Source organism: Neophocaena asiaeorientalis, unplaced genomic scaffold (genome assembly GCF_003031525.2).
Source record: "Neophocaena asiaeorientalis asiaeorientalis breed wild unplaced genomic scaffold, Neophocaena_asiaeorientalis_V1.1 scaffold296, whole genome shotgun sequence".
Taxonomy (NCBI): domain Eukaryota; kingdom Metazoa; phylum Chordata; class Mammalia; order Artiodactyla; family Phocoenidae; genus Neophocaena; species Neophocaena asiaeorientalis.
In genome coordinates, this window is record NW_020175084.1 from 2,447,385 (window position 1) to 2,473,645 (window position 26,261).

General features: G+C 36.7%; 1 protein-coding gene across 6 annotated transcripts in view; it reads left to right on the top strand.

Annotated features, from left to right (window-relative positions):
• The window catches only part of MAPK10 (mitogen-activated protein kinase 10), a 338,212-nt gene that overhangs the window by 303,476 nt on the left and 8,475 nt on the right, over positions 1-26,261 (top strand). For all 6 annotated transcript variants that reach the window (XM_024764175.1, XM_024764173.1, XM_024764172.1 and 3 more), the window contains 2 exons: positions 19,460-19,523; positions 21,230-21,307. In XM_024764175.1, the coding sequence (XP_024619943.1) occupies positions 19,460-19,523; positions 21,230-21,307 (142 nt within the window). The remainder of the gene's footprint in view (positions 1-19,459; positions 19,524-21,229; positions 21,308-26,261) is intronic.

Sequence of the window (26,261 nt, forward strand, 5' to 3'; positions counted from 1 at the left end):
TTGGATGAGACTCTGAGGGCTGGTAAAAAACATACTGAAATTATATGCCTATAATTATGTGTGTATATCTTCCTAGGGATATAGTTCATGGGCTTTATGAGATTTTTAGAGCTTTTACCTCCAAGTTTAATTCTTAATATTTAAAAAAATGCTAGCCTGATACAGAAAGTTTTGGATGAGGGAGTTACCAAAATATGTGTAATTGACTGTTAGAGTTGGCTATCAGTCATAGACATGGCCAAAAGACTTAATTGCTTCTTAGAAAATCTCAGGTTATTTCCTTGAGGTAATTTTTTATTTGTATAGAAAGACCCTTTCATTTATAAAGGTTCTTCTGTTTTTAGGTAGGGGATATAAGGAGAAGGGACAGGTAAATATCAAGCACTATGCTTCCAATTTTCATTACGATTTTTAAAATTTATTGAAAATATGAAAAAGATTTCTGTGATTCTAGGCAAGTTAAAATGGCATTTCTTCAAGAAACAGAAATTAATACCAGTGTCTACTTTTCAAGTAGCTAGCTCTTTTCTTGTGCTATGAAACTTTCAAGGCTTCAGTTGGCAGGCGGCTCTATAGCTTTATGACGGCATTGTTTTGCATGAAGATCAGACTTCATGAGAATGACGGGTCCAAATTTCCTCATATCTTGCTTCCATTTTGTTTCTCCTAGTTAAGGACTTACTTCTTTTGCACTACCCATTTTTCTCTGCGGTATTTGTCTCCAAAGATTTTTGTTTCTTTATCTGTTGTTTATTGCAACATAAAAGTGAAACAAACAAATGAACAGCAAAAACACATAAAAAGGCCTAATTTCTTTGCTATGCAGGGGGTGATCATAGGGTCAAGTTAATCAACCATCTTGTTTCAGAAGTCATGCTTACAGTTGGCTATGCTATCAAGGTTAGGAGGTAAATTGAGAAATTTCACATTCTAGGATAGAAGGGAAATAATAAGAAATTACAATCCTTAATGATGCTGAAAATGAATGTGTGGTCATGTGAAAACAAACAGTTATTAAACCTGAAAGATGTTTATTTTGACTTTTAAATTAAAACTATAGAGATGAAATCAACATGTCATCAGAACTGTCCTAAGATCAAAAATTTATGGACTGGACATTTGAGGAGCTGCAGAATCAGAAAAAAGAGAAGCCAGGAAGTGTTCTTGAGTGCTAAATCGTGGTAACCTTCAGATTCAGGGAAAAGGCTTGTTGTGAACATTTTCTTCCCAAGTGTGGAACCATTGCTTAGGCCCTGGGGCATCCATTACATGTGAGGAGAGGGCAGAATGGATTCATGCAACGATGAGACAGAATATTGAAAAGGTTACACTCCCTTTTTATAAGTCTATTAAAAAGTTTATGGTCTTTCACAGAGTATATGCTGTAATAAAATTATTATGTCTCTTTTGAATGGCAAGACAGTCGTAAGAATGATAAAACCACTTCTATAACTTGCTACAGGTTTAATCTGGGACTCACAGGGTCATTTGTGGAATATTGGCCCACAATATCTTGTGAAAGAATGGAATTTGTTGCTTATGAAAAATGCTTTTAATTGATAACCGAAAGAAATTCCCCACAGTTTCTAATTCCAGGGAGGATCTGATTTCCATCTTTATGTGCTTTTTGAAAACTGAATTCTTTTCATGTTCCTCTGAAAGAAGAGAGGGATAAAATAGCTATGCTTCAGGCACTTTTAATGAAAATGTCTTATCTAAGATGTTTGTTATTTTGGACTAAGTCCCACAGAAAGCATTTTTGGTGACTTCGTTTCATGACATATACACCAGAATGCTGTCATCATGGTACAGCAATCTGTCACCACTTCTTTTTCTGAAGTAGGCTTGCTCATGTTCCCTGTTCCATCGCCTTGTGAATCCTATTTAATCACAAAGAAAAGTTTATTCCTAGCCAGAATTCTTGCACATACACTCACAGAGAAGTTCTTAAGTAATGAGTAGCTCCGCCATGAATAGAAGGCTTAGCAACAAAGCAAAAATTTGACTTGCAATGAGTTAATTTATAATATTGTGGCAAACACCCTAGCTTCCTCAGACCAAGGGGTTCTAGGCAATGGGCGAAGACAAAGAGCTACAGAGTGTGGAGACCAAAATCGTCATATAGGGGTACAGTAGAGCACAATGGAAACCACTCAGGATCCACAATTAGACAGGGACTCAAGGCCTCATCCTACCTTGGATGGGTTCACTTCTTTCATTCCCTAAATTTTTATTGAGCTTCAATTACATATGGCCATTGAGAATTCATTAATTATAACAATAAAAAGACCTAGTTCCTATTATTTAGTTGCTTATAATATAGTAAGTTTGATAGACAAGTAAATGAGAAGTTTTAACCACTCTGGTAAATTCTATGAAAAGGAGGCACAAGGTACTACAGACGCCAAAAGAATAATGCATTACCCATCTTTTAGTAGACAAATGAGACTTTCAGGAGGAAGAAAAGTCTTAAATGGGATGAAAAGGATGGGCAAGAGTTAGCCAAATGAAATGGGACTAGCAGAGTAGGATCTTCTGAACAAAGGAGGCAATGTGTTCAAAGTCCAGGAGAGAAGAGACATCTTCTTGCAGTTAATATGAGGAACTGTGTGAGGTAATTCAACATGACCAAGGAAGATACCAGGTCAGGAAGCACAGAAGGAGTGACCGTAAGAATATTAATCAGAGATGTCTGTTTTAGGTAGACCATTCTTTCTGACTGGTTGGGGTGATGACTATTAGAAGAAAGACCAGTTAAGAAGCTGGTGAAGTAGTTGAGATAAAAGATGATAAAATAGGGCTTCCCTGGTGGTGCAGTGGTTGAGAGTCTGCCTGCCGATGCAGGGGACACGGGTTTGTGCCCTGGTCCAGAAGGATCTCACAGGCCACGGAGTGGCTGGGTCGGTGAGCCATGGCCGCTGAGCCTGCGCGTCCAGAGCCTGTGCTCCGCAACGGGAGAGGCCACAACAGCGAGAGGCCCGCGTACCGCAAAAAAAAAAAAAAAAAAAAAAAAAAGATGATAAAATGAATTTCAATGACAGTGAAGATGAAAAAAAGAATGACAGATTCCAAGATGTTTTTGGTGGTATAATTGTCACAAGTAATTTGCATCTATGAAATGCCCTAACAGCATTTGAAGAGATAGGATATTATATGTGAAAATGCTCAAATAAACTTTAAAAACACATCATGTTACTAAAGAGGGACTTTTTAGTTTGTGAGTATAATTGAAATAGTTTCAACCTAATGGTTGTAATCTATATGACATGAGATTCTCTTTCTTTTTTTTAATTTAATTTTCATTTTATATTATAGTTGATTTACAATGTTGTGTTAGTTTCAGGTGTACAACAAAGTGATTCAGTTATATATATACATATATCCATTCTTTTTCAGATTCTTTTCCCATATAGGTTATTACAGAATATTGAGTAGAGTTCTCTGTGCTGTGCATTAGATCCTCAGTGATTATCTGTTTTACATATAGTAGTGAGTATATGTTAATCCCAAACTCCTAATTTATCCCTCCCCCCACTTTTCCCCTTTGGTAACCATAATTTTGTTTTTGAAGTCTGCAAGTCTGTTTCATAAGAGATGATTCTTAATGGGATGTGTGGGATATGTTAGAATCTTGTGAGCAAATTATTAATTAGAAATAACCTTTCATCCTCAGGTGATTCTGTTCCTTACCCAATCACTGCCCCACCCCCTCAGCATTCTGTCCCCACCACAGATACCTTAGAAATTATTACTCTAAGAACAACTTGAGGACAAGGGTTTTGTCTCATTCATCTGCATCATCTGTGTAACTACTTGTTCCTAGCACACTGCAGATTTTCAAAAGAATTAATTGAATTAAGGAGATGTTTTAATAACCTTTGTATTGACTATTTTATTTAACCTTCCCATCCATGTTCTTATTCTGCATTACCCCAGCCAAAAGAACCCCTACCACTACTTCGGGGTACTGTTATTCCTATTGTACAAATTTTTAAAATGACTTTTACACCGTCCACAGCCAAAATCCTTGGTTCTAAGCCAGTGCTCATTGAACTATGTCTCAGTATCCTTTAAAAAGTTCTATTATTCTTTACAAAGGGGGTCTTTTAATAATTTATGTAATCATGAAATTTAGAATAGAAATGGATTTACAATAATATTTGCTACTTTTTTTTTTCTGTTAACATCTGTGTATAAAAGTGGTACATGGGGCTTCCCTGGTGGCGCAGTGGCTGAGAGTCTGCCTGCCGATGCAGGGGACACGGGTTTGTGCTCTGGTCAGGGAAGATCCCACATGCCGTGGAGCAGCTGGGCCCATGAGCCATGGCCGCTGAGCCCGCACATCCAGAGCCTGTGCTCTGCAACGGGAGAGGCCACAACAGTGAGAGGCCCACATACGGCAAAAAAAAAAAAAAAAAAAAAAAAAAAAAAAAATGGGACATGAACATTTACTTATATAATGTGCTAAGCGTATGGAATCTAGGTAGGTAGAAGGGGCAGTAATTACTAGATTAGCAGAGCACTTTATACCTAATTGAAAAATTGCATTGATCCAAAATCTTTATGTCATGTTCTAAGATTTTCAGAGAGATCAGTGCTAGGAGAGAAAAAAAGTAGAAACTCGTAATTTAAAAAGTGTATATTTTTACACTAATGATGAAAAATCTGAAAGAGAAATTAAGGAAACACTCCCATTTACCATTGCAACAAAAAGAATAAAATACCTAGGAATAAACCTACCTAGGGAGATGAAACAACTGTATGCAGAAAACTCTAAGACACTGATGAAAACATGAGCCATGGCCGCTGAGCCCGCACATCCAGAGCCTGTGCTCTGCAACGGGAGAGGCCACAACAGTGAGAGGCCCACATACGGCAAAAAAAAAAAAAAAACAAAAAACAAAAAAACTGGTACATGAACATTTACTTATATAATGTGCTAAGCGTATGGAATCTAGGTAGGTAGAAGGGGCAGTAATTACTAGATTAGCAGAGCACTTTATACCTAATTGAAAAATTGCATTGATCCAAAATCTTTATGTCATGTTCTAAGATTTTCAGAGAGATCAGTGCTAGGAGAGAAAAAAAGTAGAAACTCGTAATTTAAAAAGTGTATATTTTTACACTAATGATGAAAAATCTGAAAGAGAAATTAAGGAAACACTCCCATTTACCATTGCAACAAAAAGAATAAAATACCTAGGAATAAACCTACCTAGGGAGATGAAACAACTGTATGCAGAAAACTCTAAGACACTGATGAAAGAAATTAAAGATGATACAAACAGATGGAGAGATATACCATGTTCTTGGATTGGAAGAATAAACATTGTGAAAATGACTATACTACCCAAAGCAATCTACATATTCAATGCAATCCCTGTCAAATTTTTTACAGAACTAAAACAAAAAATCTTAAAATTTGTATGGAGACACAAAAGACCCCAAAGAACCATACCCTCTTTCACTTGTGGTGGGAATGTAAAATGATACAGCCATTATGGAGAACAGTATGGAGGTTCCCTAAAAAACTAAAAATAGAATTACCATATGACCCAGCAGTCCTACTACTGGACATATACCCAGAGAAAACCATAATTCAAAAAGACATGCACCCCAATGTTCATTGCACTATTTACAATAGCCAGGACATGGAAGCAACCTAAATGCCCATCGACAGATGAATGGATAAAGATGTGGTACATATATACAATGGAATATTACTCAGCCATAAAAAGGAAGGAAATTGGGCTTCCCTGGTGGCGCAGTGGTTGAGAGTCCGCTGGCCGATGCAGGGGACACTGGTTCGTGCTCTGGTCCGGGAAGATCCCACATGCCGCGGAGCAGCTAGGCCCGTGAGCCATGGCTGCTGAGCCTGCGCATCCGGAGCCTGTGCTCCACAACGGGAGAGGCCACAGCAGTGAGAGGCCCGTGTACTGCAAAAAAAAAGGAAGGAAATTGGGTCATTTGTAGAGACGTGGATGGATCTAGAGACTGTCATACAGAGTGAAGTAAGTCAGAAAGAGAAAAACAAATATCGTATATTAACGCATATATGTGGAGCCTAGAAAAATGATACAGATGAACTGGTTTGTAGGGCAGAAATAGAGGCACAGAGAACAAACGTATGGACACCAAGGGGGGAAAGTGGTGTGTGTGTGTGTGTGTGTGTGAGTGTGATGAATTGGGAGATTGGGATTGACATGTATACACTAATATGTATAAAATGGATGACTAGGGCTTCCCTGGTGGTGCAGTGGTTGGGAGTCTGCCTGCCGATGCGGTGGACGCAGGTTCGTGCCCCAGTCTGGGAGGGTCCCGCGTGCCGCGGAGCGGCTGGGCCCGTGGGCCGTGGCCACTGGGCCTGTGCGTCTGGAGCCTGTGCTCCGCGGCGGGAGGGCCATGGCAGTGAGAGGCCCGCGTACGTAAAAAAACAACAACAACAAAAAAAACAATGGATGACTAATAAGAACCTGCTGTATACAAAAATAAAATTCAAAAACAAAAGCGTATATTTTTAAATAAAATATTTTGGAATAGAAAAAATACTAAATTTTATGTTAAAATGCAGTAGTATTCCTATAATGGCAGTAAAGAATAGGCAAATCAGTTTTCCTTGGTAGAGTTTCTAATTCTGTAACTATGTTTCTTTATTCATTGTGGATTCTTATCCTGGGGCTACTCTACTCATTTACATTAACTAGAGGAGTATGATCTCCTCTGGTTAATGTCTTGTGTGAATTGTTATTGAGTCATGTGACTGATATAGGAGTGCTGAAGGTCTTTCTATTCCCCTGCTCCTTTTGCTTCAGCTTTGTGACTGTAGGGCAGAGGTGCAAATGGCACATGGTCTTAACAGGCTGACTCAGCAATATTTGTGTTAGCTGTGCTAACTTTTCACCCAGAACGTTTTTCTAGCTCTTTTTTAGCTTATTCTTGTCCTATAATGTATGATTGAGGGTAATATGGCCTTTTGCCATGGAAAGTCTTGCAATAAAATACGTTGCTTCTCAGAGTTTTAGGTTAACATTTTTTTCTTTAGAACCTTCCACATGCCATCATCATATCACATATTATGCTGAAATAATCCATTTTTAGGTCTATCTCCCTGACTCCACTGCTTTAATATTCCTTGAGAGCAGAAATTCTGCTTTACCTACTGAGTGCATCTGTTTGGTATCTTTGTCGTAAGCTAAATTGGTCGCAAGTCACCTTTGCCGCAAAAGATAAAATAAGTGGTTGACAGTTTGGTTGAGAATTTGGTTTCAATGCCAGTAACAGATAATATAAAAGAGGTGGCTAGTAATTCACAACAGTCTTAGAGAGCATTAATTACTGATTCTTTAAGTAATTCAAATAAAACAACTTGTTCTCTAACGCTCTCTTTACCGAATTTATTGCACAATATTTGAAGGTGGAAGCAAAAGAAGAATCAAGATCCTTCCATCTCCCTCCAACCCAGAATGGTTACCTGGTTCATGATGATTATGTTTCCTAAAAATGGTGAAATTTTGTTGTTGTTTGATAGTGGAGAATGAGATGTAGACAGAATTTTGGTATTTGGCACAGAATCTGACTTAGATGATTTGGTGAAATATAAGGACTGGGTATGTAATGGAACATTTAAATGTAGTCCAGATGTGTACTACCAGTTATACACATATTGATAAGAAATAGCGGCATCCCTTGTCTGTTTGTTTTATTTCCAGGGAAATCTGAAGAGACTTACAGCAGATTTTTTTTAAATCATAAAGATATAAATCCACATGGCTCCCTCCATTATTTCATTTAACTCTTTGCTCAGACGTTATCTTCTCAAAGAAGGCTTGTTGAATATTTATTGTATGCTATGTGGAGTGTTAGGCTCTGGTGAATGAAGATACAATATTTGTCCTCAAGACTTTGTCCCCACAATCTTGTGAGAAGTAAAACCAGTAAATGTTGAGTGATAAGTAGTCCAAATTTTAAGCTTATTGAAGCACATAGAAAAAACTCAACTCAGTAATGTGAATTAGAGCAGGCTCCTTGGAGGGATTAATATCTAAAAAGAAACATTAAAGATACAGCAGGAATTATCCAAATGAAGAAAAAAAGGCAGAAGAAAGTGTTGTGCAAAAAACTCAGAGTTGGGCTTCCCTGGTGGCACGGTGGTTAAGAATCCGCCTGCCAATGCAGGGGACACAGGTTCGAGCCCTGGTCTGGGAGATCCCACATGCCACAGAACAACTAAGCCCATGCGCCACAACAACTGAGCCTGCGCTCTAGGGCCTGCGAGCCACAACTCCTGAAGCCCGGGTGCCTAGAGCCTGTGCTCTGCAACAAGAGAAGCCACTGCAATGAGAAGCCCGCAACGAAGAGTAGCCCCTGCTCATCGCAACTAGAGAAAGCCCACGTGCAACAACAAAGACCCAACACAACCAAAAATAAATAAGTAAAATAAATAGATTTTTAAAAAAAGAGAGAGAGCTAAGAAACTCAGAGTCAAGAGAAGGTTGGGAGAGCTGCAGATCTTTGGGGGTTACTCAATGGAGAAGGGTAAGGAGAAATTGGGGCTGGCAAACAGGGACCAGATAAGGAAGGAAAACATGATGGAGCATGCACTCTATCCTAAGGGTGAAGGGAAGCCATTCATAACTACTATATATACAGTAAATAATATAAGGATATATTGTACAGCACAGGGAATATAGCCAATATTTTATAATAACTCTAAATGAAGTATAATCTATAAAAATTATGAATCACTATGTTGTACACCTGAAAATAATATCATATTGTAAATCAACTATACTTCAATTAAAAATAAAAAAAACCTAGCAAGCAGAACAACAGCATTATCTGATTTGAACTTCTGAAAGATCACTCTATATGCAAAGTGAGACTGGAGTAGAGAAAAGGAAGATGGAAGGCAGGGGGATAAATCTGTAGTAACATAGGTTAGAACTGATGGTGGCCTGAGAATAGACATGGGCAAAAGATTTAAGAGACTTTTAGAAGCTAGCAATCAACATGACTTATAAATGGTTAGATTTAAGGTGTATGGTGGTAGGATTCAAGGATTACATAGCATATAGTAGTTGGTTAATAAATATATGTTAAATGAATGAATGAAAAAAAGATTTATGACTTGGACACTGGGTGATTGATGGTGCAATTACTTAGCCTTTTCAATTAGAGAACCATAGAAAAATTTAACTTCCAAAGAACAGTAAAGAGAATTTCCATTTTCAAGTAATGATTAAACTTTTAATGGTATAAAGCTAATAAATTTGTGACCTAATATCTGAGAAAGCTGTAGAATAGAAGAGAAAAATAGAGAAAACTGAATTTAACTTCCTTGCTAAGCTATTGGAACATTATTAACTTATTAAATTAAGTTTTTAAATTACATTCAGTTTACATTATAATTACAATTTGCATTACTAGCTTTTAAAATTTCCTCTGGTCACTTAGTGCTGTGGTCTCCAAACAACATTAGTGCTTTCCAAATGTAACAAAGTATAGTACAATGTTTTGCACATTGCAAGTTCTCAAGAGAGGTGTGTTGAATTACCTGTTATACATTTGAAATTAGTTTCCTCTGGAATAAAGCAGCATGTGAAACTTTTTCCAGATAATTAAGACTCATTGCAAATTAAGTGACTTGCCCAAGGTCACTTGTCTTCTTAGTATCAGAGTCAAGGGTGCTCTGAGTTCCGTGCTCTTTCCATTGTTCCTGTGAGGAGTTCTGTGACTTATTCAAGAAACTCAGAGTTCTCCTCTCTCTCTTTTGACAAAGGCTGAATCTGATTAAGAGATACAAATCTGGTGTCCACTTTGATTATAATCCACAAATCTCTCTGTTCCTGTTCTTCAAAACCATAGCACATGATGATTTCTGTTTACAAAACATTTTTTTTTCTCCCAAGAAGTAGATATCATTGAAGACTGAGAGGAAATCATTTACTTTCTCTTGAATATTTTCTCTTTCATCTATACACATGAAGCATACTTAGGCAAATGACAAAACTTGCTTTGATTACTGTATAGGAGTTAGAACAGAGGTCGTAATCTTGGCTGCACATTAGAATTACCTGGGGAGTTTTAAAATATCCTGGTGCCCAGATCTCACTCCAGGCCAAGTAAATAAAAATCTCTGGGGCTGGGATTCAGGCATCAGCATTTTTAAAACTTCCAGATGATTTCAACATGCAACCAAAATGGAGAACCCATGGGTGAGAGTAATTTGATTAAAGTGATGAACTCATACTTAATGTTTGTCTTTTTTCCAACCACAAGGTGGCAGCATCACAATACAGTGCACACACTGGCCTTTCTATTGAGTGGACTTTGAAATTTATATCCGTAATACTAATTAATAGCATTGTGAGGGTTCCTCCAGCTAGAGACAGCATTGACTTTTTTCCCTGTTGTTCTCTGTTGCTTTGGTTGGTTAAGAAGACTTTTAAATGTACTTATTTCAACAGGTTAAATTACCGTGAACTATATTATAAGCTATAGTTGGGTGGAAAAATGCAAAAAACATGGATTTTACATTCAGATAGATTTGGGTTTAAATGCTGTCTGTGCCACTTACTGATAGGTTGTGTCATTTCTTTGTACTTCAGTTGTATGCCTAGAAGAGGAGGGTTGTTATATGGACTAAATGAGATAATATATGAAAATCAACTTTGTATGTATGGTACTAAGATTCTGAAGATGTCAAGGATGAAAGTGATAAAGCTGTAATAGAATCAGTTACACAAAGTCCAGAAAAACCCAGGATACAGTTGTTTTTTACATATGGTCTTTCTTTTCTGCTTGTGGGTCTCTTCTTTTCCTGTGTGTGTCCTATCTTTCGGTTTCCACTGGTGATTATACAGATAAACATGCTCTAGCTGCCTTCATTTTAAAGAAGAATCAAAGTTGTTATTTTTTTTTTTTTACTACACTATTAGCAATGGAAGTACCTTCCATCTTTATAGCCAGGTTTCTGTAAAGAATTAGACTTTGTTTACTCACAATTACTCTAATTCATTTCTCAAGCCTTGAAATTGCTTTCTCTAAGATCACCAGTGCCCTCCTAAGGCCCAAGTCCAAAGAATATTGGCATCTTGTCCATCTTTGCCATTTGAATAGGCTGAAAATGTCCTCCTTTCTGATACATTCCCCACTGATTACTGTGGTGACAGCACTCCTGTTCTCCAGTCAGCAGTGCTGTCTGAGTTGTTTTCTCCTCCCTTAGAATTGGGGATCCCAGGAGTCCTCTCCTATAGCCCTATTTTCTTTTTTCCATGGGAATTTTTGGTATCTTTGACCAACCCTTAACTTTAATTACTACAAATGACTTTCAAATCTATGCATTGTTACATACGGCCGTCCTGAGTTCCAGATCCATAAATCTAACAATAACTAACATTTAGATTGGTATCTCAAAATTAACATGTTGAATTTTGAACTGGACTCATATCCCCTGTCACCCAAAACCGACTCCTTCTCCCCCCCACATCACACCTTTCAATCCATGGCATTACTTTCCACCCAGGTGATTGAACCAAATCCCTAGGAGTCATTCTACACGCCTCCCTCAGTCCCCTTCAAATCCAAATTGCCAAAGCTTCTCAGTTCTTCACCACCCCCTGCAAAATACTTCTCAGTGGTGTTACCCAGTCTCATAAGTAGTCCTAAGTCTCATAAGTTGTCATTAAGTCATATTTCTTACCTCACACTTCCTCTTTCACACAGATCAGTCTGACTTCTGCACCGAAACAGTTCTCGTTAAGGTCATTAATTGTAGTGTCATTCATGTTTCTCTGTCCGTCCTCCTTCCCTCCCTTACAGGATGCCCCCAAGAGCACTTCTTCGAATGATCACCTGCACGTGAATCCCCTTCTTGGGCCCTCCTTGGGGACCCAATGCAAGATAACTTAAAGAAAGAAGAAGAATTAATCAGATAGTTTCCAGAGACAGATTTTATTAACCTTTTATCCCCCTATTGTGGAGTACTTTCAACTCATCAGACTTTTAAAGGGCATTTGCTTCATCTGTAGTATTAGATAGTTTAATTTCTATTCAAGAGCACAGACATACTTCCTAAAACCTGTGTAAACAATTTTTAAAAATCAACTGATGTGTATTACAAGTTTCTCTTTGTCTACTTTTAGAGGCAATTAAATTTTTGGTGATTGGAAACCAAGTCATTGTTTACTGCATAGTAAGGTCACAAAATAGAGAAACATTGTAACACTGAAAAATAACTATTTTTAGTCAATTATTTTGATGATTGTGTGTATTGCTATTATACTTTTATTAACTTGGCAGATTGTTGGTAAGACTGTTAAGTGAACATTGAACCTCATTGTGGATAATGAACTCTTCTTGGTACTACAGAGAATATAAAGTTTTAGAAAAAAGTAGAACATACTAAATGGTGTCATTAGCCAAATAAAGAGAGAAAGAAAGAAAGAAAGAAAGAAAGAAAGAGGCAAACAAACATATTTAGTGTTATATAAAAAATAATTCTATATAAATGTTTATTTTCCAATCAGGAGGTTAAAATTTTAAGATGTTCTATTCATCAGAAATTTTAAATACTTTTGGAGAACTTATTCTATATATGTAGGGTCAGGGAAATTTAAAATTGAATTTTGCACATTTCCTTAAACAGATTTTGTGATTTAACTTTGTACTAAAATTCAGTCTTCTTGGTTGAAGCCTTGGTTGAATCACACATCTTTTGGCAATCCTCAAATTGCAAAGGTTAATAAGAAAAAACAAAGCGTGTTTCAATAGGACATAATATCATTTTCTTTGATCCAGCTGCTGAATTAATAGAGAATGCACAAACAGAAAGACAATGCTATTTAAAGCTTTCATTGGCATTTTCAACAAGACTGCAAACACACGCAGAGAAAAAGTAGAATAAAACCATATTGTATGCTTAATTAGGATAAAAGAAGCAGAAAACAAACACCAACATCTTGATGATTATCATATGGTCAGAACATGACTGATATGGAAAAAATGTTAATTCAGGGCTCAAAGATGAATAAAAGGAACAACTATGTACAGTTTAGATTTTTCATATCTGGTTCTCATCTCTTTCATATGTGTAGAGGTCCTGATGTTGTCCAAAATATTTTAACAAAAAGCATTTCAGAATATGTGTTGACTGCTTGGGTGATAATTGCCAAGTCTAGCTACATGTGTAGACTGACAGAAAATTGGAGCAGAAATCAGAGTGGTAGGCTCAAATTTGTCATTAATGAAAATCTTTTGTGAGTGTTGAATTATTCAGTTTAGCACGTCTTTAACCCTAAGAATTCCTTCATTCCATCTTTTCTTATAAGAAATCATTCATTTTATCCCTAAGTCTGCCACTAATTAACTCTATGACCATGGACAAATCACCTAATGATCTCTGAGTTTTCATATTCTCATTTGCAAATTGAACAAGGTGGCACTAGATAATCTCTCAGCTCTCTTCCACCACTAACATTCTATGATGCTGTTGAAAACAGGATTATCTTGAAGATTAAGGAAAGAATAAATTCATACATTTTACTTAGTAAAGAAGTATCACTTAAATATATGATATAAAATGAAGTCACAAGAGAGAGCAACTTCCACCTTGGGAGAATCAATTAGGAATTTGAATAGGTACTGATTAAAAAGATCTTTTCATCAAGAAATCAAGTCCAGCAGTAAGAACTCAAGAGAATGCCCCCAAAAATCCATATTCCTCAATCCTAATTTTCTTATGTAGAACTGTACTCTTTTATGTATTTTTTTGGCAAGAGCCATATTTTTTATCTGAGTTTTACATTCCTAAAAGTGGAGAAAATGGAAGTAAATGCTAACATGATGTCCTAGAGCAGGAAAGGATACCGCTGCAATTGTTGAGACTTCAGTGGTAGAAAAATGCTGCAATTCAGTTGTTTTCTCCATCCTCCCATTGCCATATAACTTAGATCCCTAATATGCATGTTTCAACATTGCCATATAGGATGCTCACATAATTATCATCCCAACACTTATGAGTGAAGGAGCTGAGAGCTATTAATAACTGCAAGGACAGCAAGTACAAACTGGGACTGTTTTGGGCAAATTTAGACATACAGTCACCCTATTTGCTTATTTTTCTATTTCTTGTTTTATAAAGATTTTGATTTAAATATTGTTTAGATAGTGCTTCATTATCCCTTACTTTAGATTCAACTCAATTACTATTTGCTCTGAATTATTCTTTAAATTCTTTAAATTAAATTAAACTTTTAGTCAAATTTCTATCATTAATTAGCTATGTGACTTCAAGATATTTTTTAAAAATTTCTTTGAATCTTAGTTTCCTGACTTGAGGTTTATAAGGGTATATATAAAGAGCCTAGCATATAGTATCTTCTCTAAAAAATAAGTGGCCTCCCTTAATTGGAGAAGAGTGTTCTTCATTTATCAAGCCCTCAAAGATAGTTGGGAGAGCAGATCTAAGAGCATATAACTACCTTTTTTTTTTTCAGTGTCACAATCTGTTCTGCAGTTCCCTTTTGTTTATTTTTTTATTCATATCCCATATCCATGTTAGCATTGAAGATATTTCTTCTGTATTGTTCCAGTGTTTTAGGTGCTAGCTCATATTGATGTCCCCCACCAAAAGCCGACCTAGATCTTTCTGGGTGTGGTGGCAATTCTGAGGTTTGGAAACCTTTGTGGATTTCAGAAGCATGTTTTCTATCATGCCTTTCTGGTGCCTTGAAAGCCAAAAGCTTTATTTGTTTCATTTCCAAGAAACTTCCAGTTCCTCTTTTTGAAACTCTGATCACTTCTATAACATTGTAATATTCTCATTCTCCATGATTTCTGTAAATGTTCCTTTCTCCTCTCCCTCATCCTCCTTCTTTGACTTATCTTCCTCTGGTCAACCTTTAAACTCTGGTGTCTGTTAGGGGTCCACTTCGGCCCTATACTCTTCCTACCTGCATACTATCCATGGGTGACCTCATCCACTGCCATGATTTCAGCAAACACCTCTTGCTGATAGTCTCAAATCTACACATCTCTAGCCAACAGCATTCCTGTGAACATCAGATCATATATTTGATTATCAAATAGACATCTCTGCCAACATAGAACTTAGGCTCATTTCCCTTTATCCATTCTATATTTTTAGTTGGCTCCACTAGTATTGCCATTGTCCAGCTATTCAGCTTAGAAATCTGGGAGTCATTCTTCTTTCCCATCATCACATTCAATCAAAAACAAAATTCTACCAATTTTATTTATTAATATTTATTAAGTATTCTTGAATCCATATTTTCTACCCATTTTTACCTTCCCTACCACAGTCAGACCTTTTTATTTTTTTCTAGATCATCCAGCAGCTCCCTGACTCTTCTCTCTGAATTCAGTTTGTGTTTTTCTTCAATCCAGCTGTAAATTTGGCCATACCATTCTATTGCATTCTTCAGTGGTTTCTCCCCCATTATGAAGAAGTCTTCATTCCAATCATGGTAACCAAATCCATCCTTGATCCAGCCTTTCCCTGACCCATCTACTTCTCTATTCATGGCTCTTATCTCTTGTCACTTCTGACCACATAAGTTATAATTCATAATAACAGAACTGGTTCCAGTTCTCTTTGCATGTGCGTGCACTGGAGCACAGAAGCACACCTCCCTCCAATACCACCACCAACCTCACCACCACCACAACTACAACCACCACCACCATTCTGTTCTCTAGCTTCTGTGGCCTAGAGTCATCTTTTTCTCTCTCCCTTTTTATCTTGTCAATATCCAAGACATCTTTTGCTCACTGAACTAGTACAGGTGTCACCTACTCCAAAAAGAAAAAGGTTTTGCTGCAGTTCTGTTACAGTTTCTTTACTCTGCTCCCATATACCACCTACAAATTTCTTTCATTTATCATGTTGTGTATTAATTATCTGTTTTGCATAAGTCTTACCCCACTAAATTGTGAGCTCCTTGAGGTCAGCAGTAACATTATTCAGTTTTGAAATCTCAATTTCTAATATAGCTTAGCATATACTAGGTGCCCCAAACCTTAATTGAATGAATGAATTTAATAAATTAATTAATTAATTCTAATATTTACTAACTCATAGTGACTCGTATTTGGCCATGTGTTTATCTTATTTAATTGAAACAAATAGTATATGTATATATAGTACCATCATAAAGTACATCTAATCCATTACTGTTTATGCAACCCATATAAATTCCTCTAAGAATTTAAATCAGGGAAGTAGAGCCCAAATCTTCCAAAATAGTAGAAGGGGAATCTCCAGTCTCGAAGAATATTCAAAAGCATGCACATCATAGGCTCTAATAACTCTCCATAAATTATTCTTAATTTCTTCTCACCCTTAATTTTCTCACATCTCAAATTGTTCTAATCTACTAAACTCTCCTAAAATACTCTCTGGGGCCCTTCTCATGATACCCACTCCTCATTTCTTTTTTATTTAGACTGTTACCTAGCAAGAGAGAATCCTTTCTGTTTAATAAAGTGGGGAAAAGGAACAACAGAGCAGTAGACCACTAGCTTCTCTTTAGCGGGGAGGGGCAGAGAGCGTTATAGACCACTGCATGTGACAATTGCTGACTGAGCACATATATATATGTGTTTGAATATGACATTACTCTCTTTGGATTATTGGTCAATTACTATTTTATATTCTTATGTAGAAGACATCTTTATGTGAAGTACTCTTCCACTGCAGGTGATTGAATCTTCTCTTTAAAAAAAAAAAACAACCCAAACAAACCCTGAACATGTACCCCTTTCAACCATAACTATAATGCAAGTGTGTTTAAAGCAGCCCATTGGTTTATTGAAAGGAGCAATCTTGGACTCAGTACTTTGCTTTCTTTCTTTGTAGCTTGTGGTTAGAGTCTATTACTTCGTGCTTTCTACATCAGCAACAGCTGTATGCTAAAGCTCCAAGGAAAACCTCTCTCAAATAGTTCTGTTGCAAAGAGAAAATAACATTTACGAACTTTGACAGAAACTATACCCTTGAGCCATGTTTAATTTTGAAACTTGAATGGAAAAGTCCACTGCATGGAGAAGCCAGTCACACAGGATCCTGAGCTGAGTCTATTGTTAGAAGAGGCGCCAACAATGCACAGAGCTCTGGGTGGGGTGTGAGCTCTGAGAGCTGTGCACACTGGTCTGCGGGGGACCTGGACAAGGCCCACTTAGATGAGGACCTGACCACAGCTTTATACAAGCTCAGGAAGAGGCAAAGCAGAAAACCTACCACTTGGTGAAGCATCTTTACATAACCAGAGTTTGGCTTTGCATTAGCTTACTTAGATGACAGTTTCACAGATTTTCAAAAATAACTTTGTTTTACTCATTCATTCATTAAATCATCATATTCCTATAATTGGGAAGTTCTTCATAGTTTGGGGTAGAAGGTCCTCCCTCAGTCAGGTCCTGGGGGCAGTGCTCAATCATCCCAGTGCCCTTAACTTTACATAATCAGTGTTTCTGTGTCCTCACTAGTGTCATGGGGTAGGGTGGGGTCTTGTTCTGTTTAGCTCTTTCAGTAAAGGCTACTCAGTCAGCCACATCTGAATCCCAGTAGCTGGTTTAAAGCCTTCTGTCCCAGTAACAATCACAGGTTTTAAAGGAATGTCTGGCCTCATCAGTAGATGTTTCTCAGTAATTCAGTATTGTGTTAAATTGCCCTACCACGACTAATCAAAGTCTTATATTTTTATATCCAACTACTTCTGTAGTATGTGAGGCTGCCCCAGCATATTAGGGCTAGGATGAGTATTCATGTCTGTTGTGATTCAGGCTACCAGAGATTCTGCGTGCAGTAAAGAAGAACCATTGTGGTATCAGGGTACTGCTCCCAGGCCAAAGAACCTCCCACAGAAGTCAGAAGCTGTCTCTGAAGATATTGTCTGAAGTGTTCCTACGACAGCCATTTTTGAGGGATGCTGTCCTAATAGACCTGAGTCACTTTATTGAGTAACTGTTAGTTTCTTACCCAAAAAATGGCTGCTTTTGGAGTGTTGGACAGCATGAATTCTGGGACCCCGTCTCATGACACCAGACATCTTGTAGCTCTTCTTTGCCCTGAAGCCATTATTAGCCAATATACCTCCTCAACTTCTTCTCTCTCACCTCTATTTTTCCAAGAGATTTTTTTCTTTCCGTGTTACTTGAGCTGAGTTGGAGCTACTCTATGTCACTGTGATAGATTTCCCTAGGTCCAAACATTGGGAGGAAGAGGTCAGGGAATCTATCTGAGACCTTCCTTCCTGGAAGGCACCTAGATTTGTGAAAATTTCTCTTTTTCCATGTCCAAATTCCTCATAGCAAGAGGAATGCTGATTCAATGTTAGACTAAAGGTCCTGTCACATCATTTCTCCTAGAGAGGGTTAACTCAGGGGCCACTCAGGGGTTCAAGGTGACCCATCTCTCTAGACAACTGGCAGCTGCTTCTGCCTGAGGGGGTAAAATATCTTAAATCATTTAAATATAGGGCACACAGCTATGTATAAAGATGTTTTATGATGCTTTGCACACACAAAAAATTGATTAGATCTAAATATTTCTTTACACTGGAGACTAGTAGTACGATCTGTTGAGAGGTATTAAAGAGTCTTTGACAAATACCGTATGCTAACACATATATATGGAATTTAAGAAAAAAAATGTCATGAAGAACCTGGGGTAAGACAGGAATAAAGACACAGACCTACTAGAGAATGGACTTGATGATATGGGGAGGGGGAAGGGGAAGCTGTGACAAAGCGAAAGAGAGGCATGGACATATATACACTACCAAACATAAGGTAGATAGCTATTGGGAAGCAGCCGCATAGCATAGGGAGATCAGCTCCGGGCTTTGTGACTGTCTGGAGGGGTGGGATAGGGAGGGTGGGAGGGAGGGAGATGCAAGAGGGAAGAGATATGGGAACATATGTATATGTATAACTGATTCACTTTGTTATAAAGCAGAAACTAACACGCCATTGTAAAGCAATTATACTCAAAGATGTAAAAAATAATAATAAAAAACAAAGAGTCTTTTTCACAGGGGTCTAAAATGGAACAAAATCTTATCAGTCTGGGATAGTTTCAGTAGGGTTCTATTATAGGGCTAGTGAATGGAGGAAATAGCCTCTGGGTCCTTGTAATCAAGCGTCTTGTTTGATTTTTAAAGACTGAATATTAATTGCTTACACCTGAGTTCTGAATCAGAAGGTTTTGGGAAGTGAGCTCTCAGGATTTGGATTCTGCTGGCTTATTTGGCATATAAATGAATCCTTCATAAGTTTGTGGGGAAATTTTAACTTATGTACCACTGTAATTACTCCACAATTTATATGAGATTCTGATCACCACTAAAATCAATGAATAGCAAAATATTCTCATGCATTGTAAGAGTTTAGTTATTTTTAGTTTATTACAGAAGGTTTATTGTCTGTTTTTATTCTGCAGCCCCCACCCCAGATATACGACAAACAGCTGGATGAAAGAGAACACACCATTGAAGAATGGAAAGGTGACCCTACTGCTTAAATAAGCGTACCTTTTGCGTTATTGAAACTCAGAAAACATCTTTAAGGCTTTTCCTTTTAAAACAATTTAGTAACAGATGATTTTCTAAGTGCTATCCTCTTAGACCATTTTCAAAGCTCCTAAAACTTCATCTGTCTTTTCATACTAATAACAGTATTGCATTTACTCAAGAATGAAAGGAATTAATTACTGACACTTTATAAAAATTAGTACTGATTGTCAAAATATTTGTCATGGTGGAGGGCAAACTTTAATTCAAAATTTCAGAATTAAGCATTCCATGTTTATACATAAAATTATCACATAAAATGGATAAAATTATGCCTGAGATGGTTTTAGTCATCATAGAATAAAAGATAGTGAATATATGAATTCATTCACTTGATTTATAGGACTCAAGAATTTAAATGAAAATTCATGTATCTGAGTGGCTTATTCTCCTTTAAAGTAAGAAAAGAGTAAATGAATACATTAATTAACTTTTTTTTCAAGAAAACTTTTTCAAACACATACTACATGATCAAGGTCATAGTCAGCGTAAGACAAGGTAGAGAAGAATTGTTCCACTAACATAAATAACCACAGAGTAGAATAAATATGATAAAGCCAAATGCAGATTATAACACATGATTAGGTCATTATGAGGAGGAACATAAAGGGGAGATCTGAAGGGAAGAAACATTTGAACAACCTTGAAAGAATTAATAATTATAAGTTTGGAAAAGAAAAAAAAATTTGAGGAAAATACCAGAATGAAGATATAAGAGGAAACCAACCGGTAAGAATGAGCAAAAAGTGTTATAAAGTTAGTAAAGAGAATCCCCTGTTCAAGAGGTCATGTTGGAGAGTATGGAAAAATAAGCACATATTAACAGTAGATCAAGTAAAAAAAAAGATGAGGATGATAGACAGAAAAAGACTTGATTTGATCTAAATAAGGACCAGAAGGCACTCAGGTGTTCATGATTAGGTAAGTGATAGGGTATAAATATCACTTGAGGAGGATGGACATAGACTAAATTCTGAAAAACTGAAGAAATACCTGTAAAGGATGATGATTATGTAAATTGTAAGCCATTGCAAAGCACGAATGAATGGCACAGAATAATTTGTAGCTAAAAGCTATAAAGTAAAAAGTAATGAAGATATACATATTTTTAATTCTAGTAATGAAAAAGCCAGAGATGGATGCAAGTTTGGGAATAAATATAATAATTTTTTAATGTTGGATTTTATGCAAGTTTAGTTTTACAAATCCAAGATTTGAATCTAGCAAAAAGATGAATAAGAGTTGGAAAACTGATAGAAAGTAACAATATAAAGCCACAAGAAGAATATGTGTATCTCTTAGGAAGTGAACATAAAAGACAAATGGAGGTTCAAAACTGAGCCATTAAAATCCATAAGAGATAAAATTAGAATGCATCAGAAATCTCCCAAAGAATTCAGAAAACAAGTAACGTGTACTCTTCATACATTTTCTTGGTCAAATGCTTTATTGAGCACTTACTTTTGCCAGGCTCTGTGTTATTTCAAGAAAATGTAGAAATAGAAGAGTAAAGAAATTCCACTTGGTTTGTAATTTACTCAGCCTCACCAACATGTTATTACTTGTCAGTAACTAATGAATCTCCTCTTTGGGTTAAGGAGGAAATTGACTTTTATAACACTGATAACTGTTTCTTACAGAACTTATTTACAAGGAAGTCATGAATTCAGAAGAAAAGACTAAGAATGGCGTTGTGAAAGGACAGCCTTCTCCTTCAGGTACTCACTCTCAGTGAATAACCAATAAACCAATACTCGTGTATTTTTCTTGGCCTTAAGGAGAGATTGCGGTCAATAACATTGCCAATAGAGCACATGAACTAATATCACATGACTCTTTTTCCCTCAAATGATTTTAGTTTTATTCCTTTTGATATTTAGTGTGGCATTCATTCTGATTATTCTGATTATAATGACCTAGAACAAGAGTTCTTTCAGAACTTATTTTAAGGTAATAAGGAATCTTAAAGAAATGTTAACATGGGCTGGTTAAAGGGTAACTGTGCCTCATCAAAATTCAGAACCATAATGCCCTCTTGACCACCAAGTCAATGTAGAGTTCAGGAATCCCTCCAGCCAAAACCTTTTCCTTCATTCACTCTAATGTTTGCACTCTTAGCAAGGTTGATGTAACCATAGTTGAAGCCTTAACCAAGATGAGATCCAATTAAAGTCAGCATAGAAAATCTTTCAGTTTGCAATCTACAGAATCTAACACACATTTGTACATATACATATTTTACTGATTTACTAATGTGCTTTAGAATTATTTGAGGTAATTTACTTACACTTATTAATGCTAGTATATTTTTCCTAAGACTTATGCTTTGAATAGAAAGAGAATATCTTTAGATTTAAACAACACTCAGATCATGCTGGCAAAAATGTAGACTGCAGATTATTAGTTTAGAGGAAAGTAGACCTGGTGTCCTACCTTTGATGTATAATTTTTTCCCATGCACTTTATTTTTTCATTTCCATCTTTATTTTTTTATACTTTTTATTGGAGTATAGTTGATTTACAATGTTGTGTTAGTTTCAGGTGTATAGCAAAGTGAATCAGTTATACATATACATATATCCACCCTTTTTTAGATTCTTTTCCCATATTGGTTATTATAGAGGTTTAAGTAGAGTTCCCTGTGCTATACAGTAGGTCCTTGTTAGTTATCCATTTTATGTATAGTAGTGTGTATATATATCAATCCCAATCTCCCAATTTATCCCTCCCCTCCCTTTCCCTCCTGGTAACCATAAGTTTGTTTTCTACATTTGTGACTCTATTTCTGTTTTGTAAATAAGTTCATTTGCACCATTTTTTTTTAGATTCCACATATAAGTGATATCATGTGATATTTGTCTTTCTCTGCCTGACTTACTTCACTCAGTATGACAATCTCTAGGTTCATGTTGCTGCAGATGGCATTATTTTGTTACTTTTTATGGCTGAGTAATATTCCATTGTATATATGTACTACATCTTCTTTATCCATTCATCTGTCAATGGGCATTTAGCTTGCTTCCCTGTCCTGGCTATTGTGAATAGTGCTGCAATGAACATTGGGGTGCATGTGCCTTTTTGAATTATGGTTTTCTCAGGGTCTATGCCCAGGAGTGGGATTGCTGGGTCATATGGTAGTTCCATATTTAGTTTTTTAGGGAACTTCCATAGTCTTCTCCATAGTGGTATGGAGGTTACCATGCACTTTAACTTGCTTCAGGAAACAGGTAGAATGAATTAATCAATTCTTCACACTGATAACTGCTCTTTAGTTTGTACCCACAGCCACTCTGATGCCCAAACAGAGGCAATTCTTGTATGACCTGCGTTTCTCACCTCTAGATTTGAGGAAATGTCCAATTCTATCTCAAGTCTTCCCTTTCCTCAAAGAGGGTTAAGGGAATCATTGGGGTTGGTAGTCTACCCACCCTATTTATTCAGCCTAGCATCCATATCAATACAGGTCTGTAGAAGCTGCTTCTAACTTACCTGCATGTTCCATCTGCTGCTGATTAAAGAACCCAAAGACTGAATCCTACAGCCTCAAGATACCACCTGCTAAGGCAGAAAGACTCCTTACCTTAAGAATTCCCATAATGGCCAGAACATATTTTCTTATAATCATTAAGAAGACGAAATACCAGGATCCAGTGAAGGGTGACCTAGCATCTCAGGCTGGGACTGGACAAGTTTAGCAGAGTGTCATCTTTATTTGAAATTATCATGAATTCATCTTTTTTCCCTTTTATAAAGAGCTCAGAATCATGCCACCCACTCCAGAATGCCCCATCTTCTGCTCATCTCCTCCTCCACTTTCCCCTTGGCCCCAACCAGGTCTCCACAGCAACTAATCTGTGATGACATAAAAATTCATAATTCTCTTTTCAATACTTTCACAACACTTCTACAAAAGTCTTCTTATTCCCATGATTCATTTTATGCAAACTGTACAGCTCAGAGTGGGAAAAATGGGATCAGAAATGGTACAAGTGAGATCCATTAATCATTAGTTAATGAATGGTCTGCCATATGAAGAAAGGTTTAAGTATTTGGTAAAGGAACAAAGTTTGTATGTTATTAAGGCCTAATTCTTTAATCATTAAAACCATAATTCTTATGCAAAAATAAAGTGATTGCATGAAGAAGTTTCTTTTAACTCATTAATGAGGGAAATGGCAGAATAGCAGTTCCATGAAGATATGAGAAATTAGGATTTACATAGTCTGTGGAAAAAAGAACACTGAAATAAGATTACTAAATTAAATCAAAACTTGTAAATGTCCTACAGGGCAACCAGACCTATCTTTGTGGTTATGTTTTCTACCAGGCAGAAAAAAACCCCAACAGTTTCACTTTATCAGCTTTCTACGAGTTTACAGTGTTGTAAAACGTCTGGACCCTAATCAATTGCGAATATTAAGTCCAAAAAGTTATGTTCCACAAAACAGGCAGATGACCCTTAAGAGGGCTTGTTAAAAATTGCTCAAGTATTGGGCTTCCCTGGTGGCGCAGTGGTTGAGAGTCTGCCTGCCGATGCAGGGGACGCGGGTTCGTGCCCCGGTCCGGGAAGATATCCCACATGCCGCAGAACGGCTGGGCCCGTGAGCCACGGCCGCTGGGCCTGCGCGTCCGGAGCCTGTGCTCCGCGGCAGGAAAGGCCGCAACAGTGAGAGGCTCGCGTATTGCAAAAAAAAAAAAAAAAATGCTCAAGTATGATATTAAAAAGTTACATGCTCATTTTTTGCACTAATCCCAAGTGTTGGATAATTTTCCTGAACAGTGTCTAAGGCTATTGACATAAATAATTTCTACATGCTCTGAATAGATGAACCTGAGTCCTGACTGAGTAAATCCTTTTTAAGTTTGCAAGAAATACATTTAATGTGAATAAAGCTGAAGACTAGTTTACAGAGCAGTTTGTTATTTCTGGAATGACTGGAAAATAAATGAATTCCACTACAATATTTAATGATGAATATAACTAGTCATAGAGAAATTAAAATATTGGCCAGAATGCATGAGATTGCTGCCAATTCAGATTCAATTTGTTTAAAATCAAACACATCCTCTCTATTTAGACTCACCCACTCAGCAGTAAATTTCTTCTCAACATTCCCATTTCTATTAATGGCAGCTCTATTTTCTTAGCCTCCCAGCCTGAAACCCCTGATTGATTTTTACTCCATACTCACCTTATGACTGAGTCATTTTCTACATCCTAAAAATTTTGTTTGCTGGATGTCTTACATCTAATTACCATGCCTTTCCTTTAACAGCGTTATGATTGAAGTTTTCCTGAAATAATTTTCCAGACTTCAGTCTCTACCTAAGTTGATATTTCAAAACTATAGGTTTGAGCAATAATTCCACTGATCAATGCCTCCAATGGCTTTGCATCACTTATAATTTAAGCCTAGTAACCTCTCCCTGACATGGATAGCCCTCTGTAATCCACGTTTTTCCACCTTTCATACTACACCCATTCTAGGGTCCTGTATTACCATTGTCTTTTGACTGGATCCCCACCTTTTGGAATGCTGCCCATTCATAAGTATTCTCTTATTAAATAACACCTTGTTCCAAAATATTTTTTATATCTGTTCCAAAAGACTTTTCATATCTTCCCAAAGAATAGGATCTTTTCTTCATATGGGTCCTACTAGTACCTTAGTATTTTAAACATAGTCTTATTACCCTTATTGATTGAAATTCACTGAGAAGAAAGATGGTATGTATTCACCTTTGTGTATCATGCAGTGCCTGAGTGTTGTGCCTTGCATATAATAGTAGCTTGATAAATATTTGAAAATTGCTGCTCAGGTTCTCCCTCAGCATGTTTCTTGGTGCTATTCCAAAGACAGAATTCAGGACAGGATTATAACTTTAATATAGTATGTGATTCAGTATGTTCTTATGCCAATAAATATTTATTCACCCTATTAATCACCATGAAGATAAATTAACCAAGTATCAGTACATAAATTGTTGCTTTTGGCATTTGCTCATGCTTCAGATATAAAGTTTTGCTGCTTTCAGGTGGTTGTTTGATTTATTCATTTTTAGAAATGCATATTCCTCAATTTCTTTTGCATGCCTGTTTAGTTTAATATGTTAATGATTAATTATAAAATACGCCATGTAGGCTCTATGTGCATGTGAAAAGACCAAACTATTTTTTAACCATTCCAACTACCTGTAACAATACTAAATTATCTACCTTCTACGCATGCTCTAAACTATAGTTGACTGGCTTAAACAATTTATAGTTAAAATGATTATGGATTCAGTCTTTCACAACATGATTTTAAAGGAAAATATTCCTGGCTTAATTTTGAGAAATCATATGTATGATATATATTATATGACATATTTGTGTCTGATGTATTTGTGTGCATCATGTGGAGACATAGAATAGCCATGTGCTGGAGTTGACTCTTGCAGCTCATGAGAGCCACTTGTATACATCCAACTATGAGTTTTTTGACCTCATATTGTAGCTTGAAATCTACCATGTAAGATTTAAGACATAGAAATTGGCTGACTCTACAAATCAAGGCATTCCTCCCCCCGGAGAGCCAATTGTTAAATTTTTATTGGAACACTACTGTGTGTGTGTGTGTGTGTGTGTTTGTGTGTGGTATATATATATATATATATATATATATATATGCA